Source organism: Pipra filicauda, unplaced genomic scaffold (genome assembly GCF_003945595.2).
Source record: "Pipra filicauda isolate LSUMZ 115617 unplaced genomic scaffold, ASM394559v2 scaffold195_size2193078_pilon, whole genome shotgun sequence".
Classification (NCBI taxonomy): Eukaryota; Metazoa; Chordata; class Aves; order Passeriformes; family Pipridae; genus Pipra; species Pipra filicauda.
Genome location: NW_024104304.1, coordinates 465,936 through 481,533, shown reverse-complemented (window position 1 = coordinate 481,533; position 15,598 = coordinate 465,936). Strand labels below are relative to the sequence as shown.

At 35.8% G+C, this 15,598-nt stretch overlaps 1 protein-coding gene across 1 annotated transcript in view; it reads left to right on the top strand.

Moving 5' to 3' along the window:
• The window catches only part of COL21A1 (collagen type XXI alpha 1 chain), a 99,945-nt gene that overhangs the window by 48,178 nt on the left and 36,169 nt on the right, over nucleotides 1–15,598 (top strand). The window contains exons 11-17 of the mRNA XM_027730588.2: nucleotides 4,223–4,276; nucleotides 5,154–5,207; nucleotides 7,687–7,740; nucleotides 8,582–8,635; nucleotides 9,789–9,842; nucleotides 9,921–9,974; nucleotides 13,752–13,805. Coding sequence (XP_027586389.1) covers nucleotides 4,223–4,276; nucleotides 5,154–5,207; nucleotides 7,687–7,740; nucleotides 8,582–8,635; nucleotides 9,789–9,842; nucleotides 9,921–9,974; nucleotides 13,752–13,805 — 378 coding nt within the window. The remainder of the gene's footprint in view (nucleotides 1–4,222; nucleotides 4,277–5,153; nucleotides 5,208–7,686; nucleotides 7,741–8,581; nucleotides 8,636–9,788; nucleotides 9,843–9,920; nucleotides 9,975–13,751; nucleotides 13,806–15,598) is intronic.

The window sequence follows — 15,598 nt, the reverse complement described above, 5'->3', positions numbered from 1 at the left end:
TTATTAGAGGAAATACAATTGCTCCATTCTAATACAGTTGTGTAATGGCTTCCCTGAGACCTACCACTTTGAAATTGGAGCGATGCCTGATGCCAACTTGTGCTGCCTACAGCTGTGTAGTTTAGACAGCAGTAGCCAAAGGCAGATGATATGATAAGGATGAACAACTAAGCAGTGAGCAGGAAGTTATACTCCCTCAGTACATCATCTCATCTCCCAACACTCTGAAGCTCAAGAATTTTTAAACTGGATTTATGACATTTATTTAATGATCTTGATGGATCTTTTTTCCTCTCAGGTATTTGAGAACATCATGCTCATGTAAAATATACTGGTAGGGGCTCTGAGTTATGAAAACCTTGGCCGATGATGGAGTAGCTAATGGAAGAAAGTGTAATGAAATGGAGAAATAATAAACAGACCAAACAAGGCAAACCCAAAAAAAGGCAACATACAAGCCAATGAAAACTTTCTTCTTTACTTTTCCCATAATAATGTTTACATGATAATAAATATTTGATCAGGAATCACCCTCAAATTTATGTTGGTAGATAAAAGCTTCATTTAGCTACCTTTCCGATCTAATGCTGGATCTGCCCTTCAGTTTTGCTTCAGTGTGGGCTTCACTGCAGAGACAGTTCTGGTGAGCTGCAGAAGTAAATCATAGAATCATAGAATCAGTTGGGTTGGAAGGGACCTCCGAGATCATCAAGTCCAACCCTTGATCCACTACCACCATGGTTACTAGACCATGGCACTAAGTGCCACATCCAGTTTCATCTTAAAAACCTCCAGGGACGGAGAATCCACCGCTTCCCTGGGCAGCCCATTCCAATGTCTGATTACCCTCTCTGTAAAGAATTTCTTCCTAATATCCAACCTAAACCTCCCTTGGCACAGCTTAAGACCATGCCTTTTCGTATTACTGATAGTTGCCTGGGAGAAGGGACTGATCCCCACCTGGCTATAACCTCCTTTCAGGTAGTTGTAGAGAGTGATGAGGTCTCCCCTGAGCCTTCTCTTCTCCAGGCTTAACAACCCCAGCTCCCTCAGCCTCTCTTCATAGGACTTGTGCTCAAGTCCCTTCACCAGCCTTCTTGCTCTTCTCTGGACCTGCTCCAGGACCTCAATATCCTTCCTGAACTGATGAGCCCAGAGCTGGACACAATACTCCAGGTGTGGCCTCACCAGCACAGAGTACAGGGGAAGAATCACCTCCCTGGACCTGTTGGCCACAGAAGTCCTTCTACAGTGCCATGCTGTTTAACAGAGGGAGGAGAGATGACTGTTGTTCTGAGCTCCTGAGTTACCACTGCTTAAGAAAGTCTCAGAGAAAGGAGTAAGGCACAGGCTCCAAACAGACATGCTGAAGAGGGCCACTTGACTGATCCACGTGTCCAAAGAGGCAGGAAAAAGAAAAGCAATAGCCACATGAGTACAGACACAGTGAGGTATTAGAGATGTTAGAAAAAAAAACTCCTTGAGAAAAGGAAGAGAAAGGACCTGAGGCAAAAACATTAGATGATAGAAAAAATTCTCAGAGAAAGGTTAAAACACTTAATTCAAATACATGAAGTGCTTTCTGTCATTTCTGTTGCCTGGCAGGATTTTAGTTATTGATATTGCCAGTGAGGGCACATACATTTACTCTTTAAATGGGTACAAAGACACAGGGTGTCTAAATTATCGCATTACTCAGCAAGTATAGGATTTTTATGCTGCAAGGTATTTTGTTTTGCCCATACTGCAAGACAGTGGGCAAATATTTTGTGCCACTGTCTTCTACCACTGGGTGGGTGTCCAAAGAATCTCAAATGACAGGTGCTGCCTGTGTTTAGGGAACTGGATTCAAAATTGCATATCAAATTAATAGTTAACTATAATACTTCTCACACTATTTGTGTGTGTTCTGAGAAGTTCATGAGAGAAGACCAAACCCAGATAAAAAGTATTATTTTTTGTGGCAAATTTAGTACTTTCGCTGTATTTGAAAGTGAACCTTCAGTCCTGAACTCAGCAGTGTCAATTGTAACAGGAATTTTTACTTCTGTCCCTTTTACATAAAGTGGCAACTGTGGCACTGCTGTTCTTGCAGCATATGTGTGTATGTCACATAGGTACTCCTACTGAGGGCTTTGCGGTTAGGAAAGAGTGCAAACTCTTTTGCACTAAAGAGTTGACTTTAGTGCAAAAAATTTGTAGGCTTTAGCATATAGATTTATAATCCGTACTGCAAAGGAGTAGTGATACAAATACATGCTCAGTTTTTATGAAATCCAGTTTTCTTTTTACAGAAGGTGGTTTTACCTTGTCCAGACAATTGCTATGTGATTTTTACCAGACACCGATTCTCATTTTTGTGACTTTCTGCAAATTTCCTTTTGAATCTTCTCTGTTCCAGCTTTCCATTAACAGAGCACACTGACACTGTGTTTGATTTGTGTTGAAATCACATTACAGTATGTAGCTCTGAGCTAAATATGCAGTTTTGTAAGCTGAAAACTCTTCTGCCATCCTCTATTCATGTTGTGAATTTCAAAATTCAGTTCAACCAGGAAATTGTACTCCTCTACTTCTTCCCCTTCTCAGTTAGAGGGAGAAGGGAAATTGCATTGCAGAGATCTAAAATATAAAAATAGAGTTTTATTTATATATAATTATATCCTACAGAAAGTCATACAAACCTTTTGCCTTTTTTTTTTAGAAGAAAAAAAGGGATACACTTTTAAAGGCATTTTTTGGTTTGGTGAATTATTTCAGCTATCTGGGAGGCCTATGAGCAGTCTGGGAATGCTATACCATTTAACGTTAAAGCTGATTTTGTTAGAACTGCCTTGAGCAGTGGAGGTGGAATGCTTGATAGAGGATCCATGTATGACACAGACCTAGAATTCTGTTTACTTCTATACTAAACATTACCAGCTGGCTCATCGGTCATCTGCTCAAATGCCTTTGGGAAGAGAGCACAGCAAAGACTCTCTTGTATCTAACCCAGCAAATAATTTTAGCTTTTTTTATTATTCCTAGGAAGCTCTGACTGATTTAAAGAAGATATCAGACATACATGTTGCCTTCCTTGAATTGAAAAGGTTCTATTAGCTCCTTTTTACCAGTGTGGTAATCCCCTCATTAAATTTTGTGCTAAGTTTTTAAGACTGAAACTCATTTAGAAATAGGATTATTAGTTCTCTCAGTTCAAATCAAGATCAAATTCTGGGTATTTGAGATTGGATAGTCCATTTCATGGGATTTATCACATTTAGTTTTGTCTGCCTGTTGAAATGTCTGAGCCAAATAGCCTCAGAGTTTTATAGAGCAATTTCTCCTCTTATTTTGAATGTTTTATCAAAAAAATCCCTCCTGGTAGCTAATTTTCTCCATTGGAATGAAATATTTTTAGTGGAGCTATGTGAAATTCTTATTCTTCAGTAACTTACCTCTCTTAAAGGATTCTTTAAAGCACTTGTTCATTTTACATAAAATCTGGTTATCTTTGCTGTAGTAATTGAATCAAATCTACCAAAACTTAGACATATATTTTGGATTCTGTAGAGGTTCTCTTGTTCTGCCAATGTTGATTTCTAGTAAAGCATTCCTGAAATTCTCTTTTCAACTTATGAATTATTTAGTATTTCTTTTCATAGTCCCAGTCATTCTAATAATTTTTTGTATTTGCATAGCCTGTAATATACCTTCAGGTTCATAGCTAAGTGCTTAGTATTTAGAATGAAGTTTTTATTATTTAGAGATATTACAAAACTAGCTGCATAATGAATTAGAACATACCTTATTTGTTAAAGCTTGTTTCTGTAACTAGTAATAAGCCTTTAAAACTCCTGACATCTTTCAGCTGTTTTTCTTGAGAGAGAGAGAGAAAAAGTGTGTCAACATATGTGGATTAATTTCTTTTTTCTTTTTTCCCCCAGCTGAAAATAAAACAATATGTTTGTTATGCTTTTTTGTAACAATTCTAAAATAACTGATTTTAACTAAAGTCTGGAGGCTGCAAGCTTCAGATGCAGATATGAAAGCTTTTGAAGGCTGAAGTGTAAATCCCAAATATATGGTTGTAATAGCAGTTGCTAAAATTTGTGACCTACAATGACAGGGCTGTGACAACAGTTCTCTAGTAAGCAGGAAGATCGTTTTTTCTTTAAATAGGTGTTTGGAAATTTGTATATGTGACTTTTGAAAAGTCACAAGTCTTGGTTCTTTTCCTTAGGGATATCAGGGATCAGCAGGAACTCCAGGTATCCCAGGAACTCCAGGGATTCAGGTAAGTTTCTGTTTCATTCCTAGATTTTGAGACTAGATCTGAGACGAATCCTGCCAAGTCTCTCTCAATATCCATTGTTTTTTATTGAGAGTTGAGGTTGGGGTTCAAAAAGGGCTCAAGTGATGTCATGATTTGAAGGTAGGCTGACAATTAGACTGGCAAATTTAATCAGTGCTAGGTAAGGCCTGTAGAAGATGGACTCAGCTGCAGCTTAGACGTTTTTGTCCTGATCCAGAAGCCAAAGAGTAGTTCCTTCAATTTTTCTATGAATCACTAACAGTGATCTGAAGTCTTGTCATGGAGATGGATTACCCTCAATGCACATGTCCAGAACAAAGTTTCAGATAAAGTCCAGTCTGATGGAGGAGAATTAATTTTCTTTCTTTGTTGTATAAATTTAGTAGTCCTTACTGAGACAGTTGTATCAGTATCAGTTGTATCAGTGCTGTATTTTACTTGTGGCACGATCCAGTCTGGCTGATAGTAAAGGACTTGGTAGTTTGTTGAATTAAACATCTGAGAGAATGCTGGGGCCAGGAGTGAGCCTGCAACATGGCATTTGTGAAGGCTGTCTGATGGACATTTGAAGGGGACACCCCTGGGCTAATACAGCCTGCGTGACATTCTTTTTGTCCTTGATTAGAACAAAAAGTAGTTTCTGTACTCCTGAGACATGGGTTATGATGGCGTGCCATATTCATACATGCTGGATGCATTTCATGCTTGGTTCTGCCTTTGTGTCCAATTACAAAAATGTTGTAATCAGCCAGCTGACACATTGGTCTCTGGGTCATGTTGTGTTACATTTCTGTGTCTTGTTCTATATCTGATTGAATTAGTATTTGAGCTGGTTTTCATTTTTTTCTCCTCACTTTAGGGACCTCGTGGCTTACCAGGTATCAAGGGAGAGCCAGGACAAGATGGGGCAAAGGTAAAAAAAAACAAACAAAAGTAGTAGTATCAGTTAATAATATCAGTATTTTCACATGAAGCTTCTGTGAGAATTGTTTATTAGAAGGGTAATAAGAAAGGATTAAGAATCCTAAATTTAAATTCTGAATCTGGTCTGCTTTATTTAATAAAGGTCATATAGGCTTTAGCACTGCCAGTAGCAACTTCATTGGACTGAATAACATATATGTAGAAAAGTGTATCTAAGTATGGGTACCTGGAAGCACAATACAGACTTCTGTCAGAATGGTTTTCTTTTTGACTCTTTTCACCCTTTATCTCTTTAAGTAAGCATCCAGATGACCTACATAGGAATTTTTGGATGGCACTTTTTATCAGAAAACACTAATTGAAACCAAAGCTTTTTGTGGAAAATTCTAGCTGAGGTGTAACCAGTAGCTTGGAGCTACAGACAGATGTGGAAGTTTATATGTAACTCCCTTCTGATAATCTGGATAAACTTGACTCTGGATCTTCTGGATGCACAGAGAATAGACTGGCCATTGGCATTGCCAAGTTTCATTGATATGTAAATATCCATGCCCACATTTCTGCCCTATGTTTAGAAAAGTTCTAAGTTGATTGTGATAAAAATGATTTTGGTTTTGGTTTATTAAAACTTAAAAGCCTTTTCTGTAAAACAAATGCTTGTTTTCCCAACAGGTCTTAGAATTCCTTTCTGAAGTTCCCAATATTAAAAACAAGTCCTTAAATTTGTCACTGTTCAGCAGAATTCTCAAATGCACGATTAGGGGTGAAAAATGTACTTATGTTTTCTGTGCTTTAGTCATCTCAGTCTAATTGATTTTAGATGTTAATCTTATCAATCAGTGGGTATTGGACCATGTGTAGAAATTAAGATACTGCTGATGAAAAACTCTATTCTCCTGGCAGTGCAGTGTTATGACAGATAGAATATTTCCTATTGCTCAGTCCAGCCTTGTTTAAAATGTGCCAAGAAATAGGGCTTCCACCACTGTTTCAGGAAACTTTTCCATTGTAAAATACGTCTTGCCATTAGAATTTTTTTCCTGGAGATTCAGCCCAAATTTTCATCTCTTAATTTCATCCCATTACTTGTAAAGTTTCTGTAGTAACTAATTTAAAAGTGTTTCCATTTCCAAGTGTTTTAGTTTATCCAATAATTGAGTCACCATTTCTGAGTAGAAATTGGAACTCCAATCTTTTTCATTAAGAAGCAGTGGATGCACAAAGTGTTGATTCTGTAAGCTTTGCTGATTTTTTGAACTCCGTTCCACCTGTTTTCAGTATTTATTTGTTAAGAGATATTTTGATAGCATTAACCTGTAAGCTGTCATTCCTGTGGTTGTGTTTCTGTCTTCTGCGAATATATGACAGAACTCTCCATATCTGCTTAGACATGAATGGCTTTGATAAACAGCACTGAGATATGTTGTCATGGCTAACCTTTGCCTTAGAACTTGAAATATTACATGAAACAGCTTCCCAAGCATAGTTTACTATTCTTTCTTTATGATTGAAATAGATCAAACAAATCGAAATGTATTGTTTAATATAGAGTTAGGCATTAACAGAGAGAAAACATTTTGATTGACCAAAAATGATTTTGGGGTTGGCTCTTTGTCCTATGTGAAGTAAATCTGGTCTCCTGAAACAAGCAGCAAAGCTTGATTTTATTGCTTCAAGTCAGGTACTGACAAGTTATAATTTAGCCTTTTGTTGTAATTGTTCAAAGGAGCTTGCAGACAAATTGTCAGTTAAATATCTTCAGTACCAACAGTACCAGCAAAAGTTTGGAATCCCTGATATCTAACACTTCTGAAAACAATAAAAAGAACTGATGATATGCCTTGTCTTTTCAGTTGCCAACTGCTTTTACCAAAGTGTATTCTGTCTTCCACAGAAATAAGAACTCATTTGTCAAAGTGCCAAAGTTGTTTTATATCAGTCTACTTTGGTTTAATTTTGTTTGGTTTCTAGAGAAGGTACTTAATTCCTTATTTTTTTAATACTTCACTCATGCAGAGTAAGCTGGTGAGAAATTTGATAAGGTCGGTAGGTCTTTGATATTTTCAGTAACAGGTCAAAGCAAAGCCATTACAGGTTTATGGAGTTTCCTTATTTAGGGATTAGGAATGGATGGTAGAATTATCACAGCTCCTACAGAGATTTTCAAAGCTTTTTTTCATCTTGTTAAAGCTAAATTGCTACTTTTGAATCCCCATAAGATTTATTCAGAAATTACAGTAAAATCTATTCTAAAATTTAATTATTGTTTTAAGTTTTTTTTTTCTTTTATGTACTGAATCTTGTTTGAAGATCAACAGACTCTCACCAATCATCATAGAACGTTATGAAGTTGATATGGTGGTACATAACATCTTTCCACTATTTGTTGATCATGAGGATATGAATGTTATTATAGTACATTACAACTATTTCAGATACAAGGATTTAAAATATGTTTGCTCTTTTAGGGTGACAGTGGACTACCTGGTTTTCCTGGATTACATGGGATGCCAGCACCAAAGGTTGAAATGAAATATGTCTTGTTACAGTATTCCTGTGTTTCAAGTTGCTCTATGGTTTAATTTAGGGGAAAAATAAGTCTGTATACAATACTATCAGTGTATTTTATGTAGATGACCTACGTAAAATCAATGGATATGATGCTGAAATTTAGGGAAGATACATGCCATGGGACTTCATTACATAGATATCAAACTGTTTTTATATTTTTGTTCTGCTCTATGGGATTTTATATTAATTACTTTGATTTTACTACTTAGAACCTTCTTCATCACAAATAATGTGTCAAAAATAAAAATATAATTATACTATTTTCTTTAAGTTGTTAAATTTGGGTGACAGCATTTTGAAGGATAGTTCTAGTCTATCCTAGCAAGTTTAGTTCATGTGTGTGTTCTCTAAATCATCATCAACCATATCTTCTTTTCTTCTATGTTAGTATTCAACTGGATATATTTCTTAGTTTTTCCAAATTTGTGTTTTAAACTTTTCAAATAAGGTCTTCAAAAAAGTGCAGCACTTTTCAAAGAACTGAATTTTCACTTAGGTTCCTACCTATATTTAAGCAACCAGAATCACAAAGTACCTTCCATAAAAAGCAGAAACATTAAGCCTGCAAGCTGTGGATTGCCTCACCATCAGTGCTGGACATTCTGGGCTTCTCCCCCTAGGAGAGCTTGGAAAATTCAGGGTTTGAGTTTACTGTCTTGGGCATATTTTTTATATCACACGTAGCTCTGCCTGCTTTGTTTTGAGTCTGTTATACGTGTATACTTCATATATGTATCTTTATATAACTACTTCTATTTTAAAAATTAACTTGTTCACACACATTTTGTCTAGGGAGAAAGGGGTCCTAAAGGAGATCAAGGAGAGCCGGGAATATATGGAAAAAAGGCAAGTGAACTTGTAATTATAAGTTAAAGCAAAATGTTATTGGTATCTGTGATGGGGTGACCTTGACTGGCTGCCTGATGTCCCCAGCCACGCTCTCATTCCCCCTTCTCAGCAGTATGGCCGGAGAAAATAAGATGGAAAAGCTTGTGGGTCCAGATAAGGGAGATCACCTACCAGTTAGTGTCAATTTGGGGAAAATTAATTTAATTTAATGACATGTAAAATAGATTTGGGTAGTGAGAAACAAAGACAAAAACTAAAACACCTCTCCCAGTTGAGCCTTTTTTCCAGGCTCAACTCCCATCCTTCATTGGATGGGGAATGGGGAACAGGGTGGGGTGGTCAGTCCACAACAGCTCTCTGCTCTCCTTCCTTCTCACGTTCCTTCCCTGCTGCCAGCTCTGGGGCATGGGAACCCTATGGAATATAATTTATATTTTTATAATATGTATTCACAGATAATTTAATTCTGCAGTCGTAACTCAAAAAAAAATTTCACTGTTGTTACTGGATGTACTTATGTTTAGTATTATCAAACTTGCTTTCTGCATATTTGCATGTTTAGAGAACTGTCTTCATCCTGTTAATGGGTTGGTGTAATTCAGTTTCACGTAACACAAAATGCATATATTTTTTGCAAATGCGTCTATGGGATAACGCACCATGTATGCGGTATATGTAATAATTGCAAAGAAGTCTGTACTTTTTAATACATAGAAATGTATATATAATCAAACAGGAGCAAGGGAGAGGAGTAAGGGGAGTGAGGAGAGGAGCACACGAAAGGAGTGAGGCTTATAGTGGCCATGAAGAGAGATATTTTAATCTGTAATTTATATAAAGCAGAGAGCGCATTTTGGCCATGGAGAGTTAACAGTTACGTTTTCATGTGTCCTTATATTTTCTTCACGTGTTTATTGCTCTAGAGTTTTAAGCAATTTGAAAGAGGGTCTGTGTTAGCATTTCTATATTTTCAAACATAGTTACGTTTCTGTAACGAGGTAGTTATTAATTGACAGCTGGCTGTACTAAGAAAGAAACAGATCTCCTGTACATTTTCAAAATTAGAAATGCATTAATTATAGGTTAAATATACTAAATTTGCAGCGTAAACATTGAGCATAACTTACTTTTTGTTTGCTGTTTTTCTCAGGGTTCAAAAGGAGAGAAGGGTGATACGGGGTTTCCAGGAATGCCTGGCCGATCAGTAAGTTTTGTGAAGACAATTTGTCTTTAACTTTTGCATGTTAATTCACTTATTGATTACTGGTAACTGTTCCTACAGGGAGACCCTGGCAAAGATGGGAAAGATGGATTACCGGGAAGTCCTGGTTTCAAGGTAGGTAGAAATGTATATTCGTATCTTGCCAAAGTCTTCAATAGCATTGCTATTGGTCTAAATATACCCGTTTATTCTGTGGAGAATTACTGGAAATTAAAATAACGTGGTACTAGGAAATGCAGAAGTTTACTGCAGCAGTGAGCAGATTTCATTGTTTTCGGTTGTTTTGTGAGCCGGGGCAAATCTTTTATTAAGAGTGTATCCTTAGAGATTCTTTATCCGTTGTCTTCCTTATCCTTTTGTGTTTATCTAACTCTCTTAATGAGATTTATAAACAAGCATACACTGTAGAACATAATTAATTACTTTTGAAGGGAGATACAGGAAAGTTAGGGGAAAGCACTTGAATATTTGTGTTCATATTCTCTTCACTGTGCAATGCCCTTTATATTGAATTTAGAACAGTTTTTCAAGTTGATTGAGTATCTGTGTACTGTAAAAAAGACTACAGGATCCGATATTTGTATAATGTATCACAGTGTGTGAGCTCACTGGATGTTTTTTCTTGCCAAGTGCTTGTTTGCGCTTTTCTGATTTGTGAAAAGGTGGACTTCAGCTGTATCAGTTTTAAGTTCACAGGAAAAAAAATTAATAATATGCAATGTAAATGTTCAGTTGAATTGACTTAAAGAAGCTTTTAAACAGCAGCGTTGTTCCTTTTCTTAGTAATAAGGAAAGTATTTAGGACTGCTCCAGAGTGATGTTACTTCAGTGTCAAAAAGTACAAGTGTACTTTTAAGTGCATTTGTCTAAATTCCTGTTGCTTCAGTTGAAGATCTGAGTCTTCTTCAGTTGAAGATCTGAGTCTTCCATTTCGTGACCATGCTTGTCTAGAGCAGTTGGGGATGCAGTTGGCATATCTGTGACATCTGCTGCAGCAGGGAGATGTGGTGCAAGACCTATGAGAGACCTAAACCCTTTGGGCAGCAGCTGCCAACAAAGTGGATCCAGCAGCATCCCAGGCTTGTTCTCTCAGGCTGGAGGGGAATTTCAGTCATCTGCTGGACTAGCTTCCTGCTCACAAATGGGACAGCACTGAATCCATACCAGGTTTCTCAGCTGGGTCTTGGTAACCTCAATGGAGACTGCACAACTGTTCACCTTGTTCCATCCTTGAATGTTTTCAAGGTGAAAAATTTATCACCCTTATTTGTCACCACATCTATGTGGTGACAACTGAGTGAAGGTCTTAGTAAATATAATGAATGGAGCTTCTAAAGTCACTAAGCTGCTGACTGTTAACTGCTATAACTTTTGTGACTTTACTAGTAAGTTTTCAGTCTTATTTCATCCTCTTTGGGTAGCCAAGGTGACCTGTAAGTGTCATTTTAGAAGGGCATAGATCTCCTTTAGGTGGTACCTGCCAGCCCAATGTGGAAGCTTTGGCTGCCCTACAGCACCTCAAATAGCACCCATCATTTGTGATTTGGTAGCTAAATTGAGCCTTTGTTCACTGTAATGGGGTCTTAGTGCCCTTGCATGTCCCTAGACATCTTTGGATAGAATAGCATACCTAAGTGTCTTAGTTTGAAGCTAAAGGGATGAGTTATGACTTACATGCAACACTACAGCACTGTTATCCGGGAAATTGCCCAACTTCAATGTATAACTGAGCATCCTGCAATTCAAAGATTTATTAGCAGAAAACATCTAAAATAACAGCCTTGAGAAAGTATGTATAAGATTTAGCTTTTATGGTAGATAAACTCAGTATTTCCTGTTTTATTTGTTCTCCTTGGAAGGCCTAATGAGACTGTGCTAAAAGTTAATGGAGTAACTTTGTTTTATGTGTACTGCTTTTTTTTTTAACTGCTCTTATGTTTACCACACTCTAAAATATATTGGTAAATGAAGTTGTAAATCTCAATTATGGAAAAAAATTCACATTGCTCATTTTTCTTAAGTTAACTTCAGCAACCAAGAGCAGATTATTTCTACAATACTAAAGGACTTTTTCTTTATTTGTTGCTTGGTTTAGTTTTAAATACTCCTACTTAATTTCATTTTCATCTTCAAATCCCATTGATACATGCCTACAAATTGTCTTTATTAATATAAATGTATCTCTGACTCTTGCAAATATGTCAAGCAAAGACAATTGAACAGACATTCTTAAAACACTCAAAGTTTGTGTCCATGGACATACTAGCTACCTATGTAGCCATTGAAGTCAACGCAGGTCTAAGTGGTAATGCCAGAGGAGTCAAAGAAGGCAGACTCATAGGTACCAGTTTAGTTGTGTCCTTCAAAGGCCTGTGGTGCATTTGAAATGTATTAGTGTCCAAAGCATCCTAAGGAAGCTGAAAAATATGACATAAGTCCTATGGAAAGACAGTACCTTTCTGGAGTGGGAGTAGGACCCTAGACAAGACACCTTTGGGTATCTCTAATATGACCAAATGTCTATGTGTGGGCAGTGGAATTCAGCTTCTGTTGGCTGATCAGCTGAATCAGTCCTCCATTGATTGTCCGGACTAGACTTCTGTTGTCCGTGATAGGAGCTTACTTACCTTCCATGAATTTACGTCAAACAAATCCTCCCTTTTATATATGTATATCTACGCACGCACACACGTACACCAGCTAAGCTGGTGGAGGAATTCCTTTTCTGGTACTATAGAACATAGAAAAAAATTAGGTATTAATTTTTTCCTTCTACAGTATTTGATAACACGGACAGGTAGAAGTCACAGTCAACACAACGTTAGCATAAAATTTTAACTGTCACTGGTGGCCATTTAGAGTGAAGCATTATGTTGCTAAAGGATGAATTTGGAGAGTACTTTGATCTGTTTTTATGCTTGTAAAAAATATACAGAGAATTCAGTATAATAGTTATGTGAACGTCTGTGCATTTAAACTGAAAGACATTTTCTGTAAAAAAAATTATTGTACAAAAAAATATGACATACTCATTAGTTTTTATTCATTTTATAATATAGCTAATAGAAGCTGTATTCTTCATTGAAATATTTTGTCAGCTTGACTTCAGCATCTGCTTGCTATAAAACATTGTTTCATTCTGGGTCTATAATCAAATTCAGAGCAGTAACAAATGCTGTCTTTGAAGGAAACTTCTGTTGGAGCTTTCCTGTTTTTTTACAATATTCATTCCAGGAAAGAATGTGGAAAAAGCATGGCTTGAAACCCAGATGCTACCCATTGTTACTTCCAGTCCTGTATTTTATAATTTTAAATTAATTATTGTGAGATTATTTTGTATATATTTTAATTGATCTTTAATTTATCTTTAATTGATAATAATAATTTAATTGATCTTTAATTTGTTTTATGTGCTTTTATTTCTGGAATTTCTGAATTTCTGAAAATTTCAAATTTTCAGAATAGTATCGTATATATTTTGAGTAAGGGCATAAAGATTTGATGATTTCTGGTACTGCTGTATTCTTAAGTGCTTTGAAATATTTTTCCAGACTATTAGTTGTACTAACAGTTAGACAGTAGCAGTTTATTTTTTTATGCATTTCTTCAACCAGAAGTTGCTGTTCTGATTGAAAAGACAATTGTCTCTCATCTCTTTTTGCAAACTATTTGACAGCTACCTGTTGGACACAGCATGAGGAAATATTGGATTGACAACACTTCTTAGTGTGTTTTAAACTGTTTTCAAGAGATGTTTATTTGGTGAAACCTTGATTTTGTGTATTCGTTTGACATTTTACTTATATTAAAAATAATAATTCAGTATTTGAAATAATTATTTTTATAATGCAAAGGAAATTTTTTTTTTTGTCTTTTTTTTTTATTTTAAAGGGTGAAGTTGGACAGCCTGGATCTCCAGGCCTAGAAGGACATCGTGGAGAGCCTGTAAGTGATTAAATTTCTAACATATCCTTATGTACTGATTTATTAGGTTTTTTAGGTTTTGAGGGTTTTTTTAGTTAATGACTGTTATACTTCATGTTTCATTCATATTGATTGGAATTGGTTGATATGCCCATTTTTTAAAAAGTACTTGTTTATTTTCTTTTATTGTTTGTCTTTAGATTTGAATTTATTAAAAAAAATAAGCAAGCCCTTAAAGTCAAAGATGCCTTAAAAGAAAGGATTCTTAACTATTCTGCTGCTATATATACTTATATGTATATATGTTATAAAATTATCTCATTATTGACTTCTTTCCTGTTGATATAATGTTATAGATGGATTTTAATAATTACTTACACAAGAAAAGATTCTGGATGATTTTAACTCTCGTTTCTACAACATGGTCTGTCTTCTTTCATATACTTGTTAATGACACTTTTAAAGTTTATTTTTTTCACTGTCTACCTCCCCCTTTCCTTTGTCCAGTTTTGTTGGTCTTTACTTCCTTGCATCTTGTTACACTGTCCATATTACCTGTATGTCTGTTCTTGCTTAGCTGGGGAACATGCTGCTGCATTTTTGTTTTGCTTATTTCCAAAGACCGTTCCTCTACTGATATTTGGGCAGCTCCTCAGGGCAGCTCATTTTTCCTCCTCTTTATATCTGATAGTTTGGCTTGGCTTTGTCCTCCTTGTTTCCTTGTTTCTCTCTTTAAGGCCATCAGGCTGCTTGAAGCAGATGAGCCAAGATGTCTGTAGAAATAACTGAGAGCTTTGAGTGGTGAGAGACAGCCTGCTATCTTCAAAGCATCAGTAATCCTTCTGTAGGCCCATAGCAGTAAATGGAGCTCAGTTGGTGGAGCACTGCTACATTTTGAATTTTAAGAGGAGGAGATACAGCTTTATACATTCAATGGAAATTTTGTGGTGTTGAATATAATGAGAGCCCCAAATAACTGTGAGGGATTTTAACCTTTTACAGTCTGTGGTATCATCATATGTAAAAAAGACTGAAATTAAAAATCATAAAATACAACTGAAGGGGTTTTGGTATATTTTTTGTTAGTACACCATAACAAATGTGTTAAGATAAAAATGAGTTCTGTCCCTAGCCTTGTTTTGTCTCTTTTAATTTTTAAAAAAAAAAAAAAAAAGAAAGTAGTTAGTTGGTCATTGTGATTTTTTTTTTTTTAAATTAGTCAAAAAAATGGAAAGGAAAAGGCATTTCTTACCTAGGGAAAACTAAGTATTTAATACTGTAACAGCTCTCTTTCTGATCTGATAACATTGGTTAAGTATGACCTGTATCTACTAAAGAAATATATTTTGGTTTAAAATTAATATAAATACTTCACAATATAAGATTTTAAAGAGCAATGTAAGCACATAAGTCCCATAATTTTGCTTTAAAAAGAAATGAAGTGATAACATTGGTTAAGTATGACCTGTACCTACTAAAGAAATATATTTTGGTTTAAAATTAATATAAATACTTCACAATATAAGATTTTAAAGAGCAATGTAAGCACATAAGTCCCATAATTTTGCTTTAAAAAGAAATGAAGTGGCAGACCTAAGACATTAAAATTACTAAGAAGTCTTTGAAAATCACCACAAAGTAATATAGAGGGAGACTTCCAATATATAAGCAACTACAAAAGATTTAAACAATCCTAAAAGGCAAGTCAGATTGCGTTGTATGCTTCATTTATAGTCAGTGGAGGTTCTGAAGAGCAAAAAGTCTAAATGCTGACCATGAAATTACCTCAAGGTAAACAGTAGGAAATGTAAGAC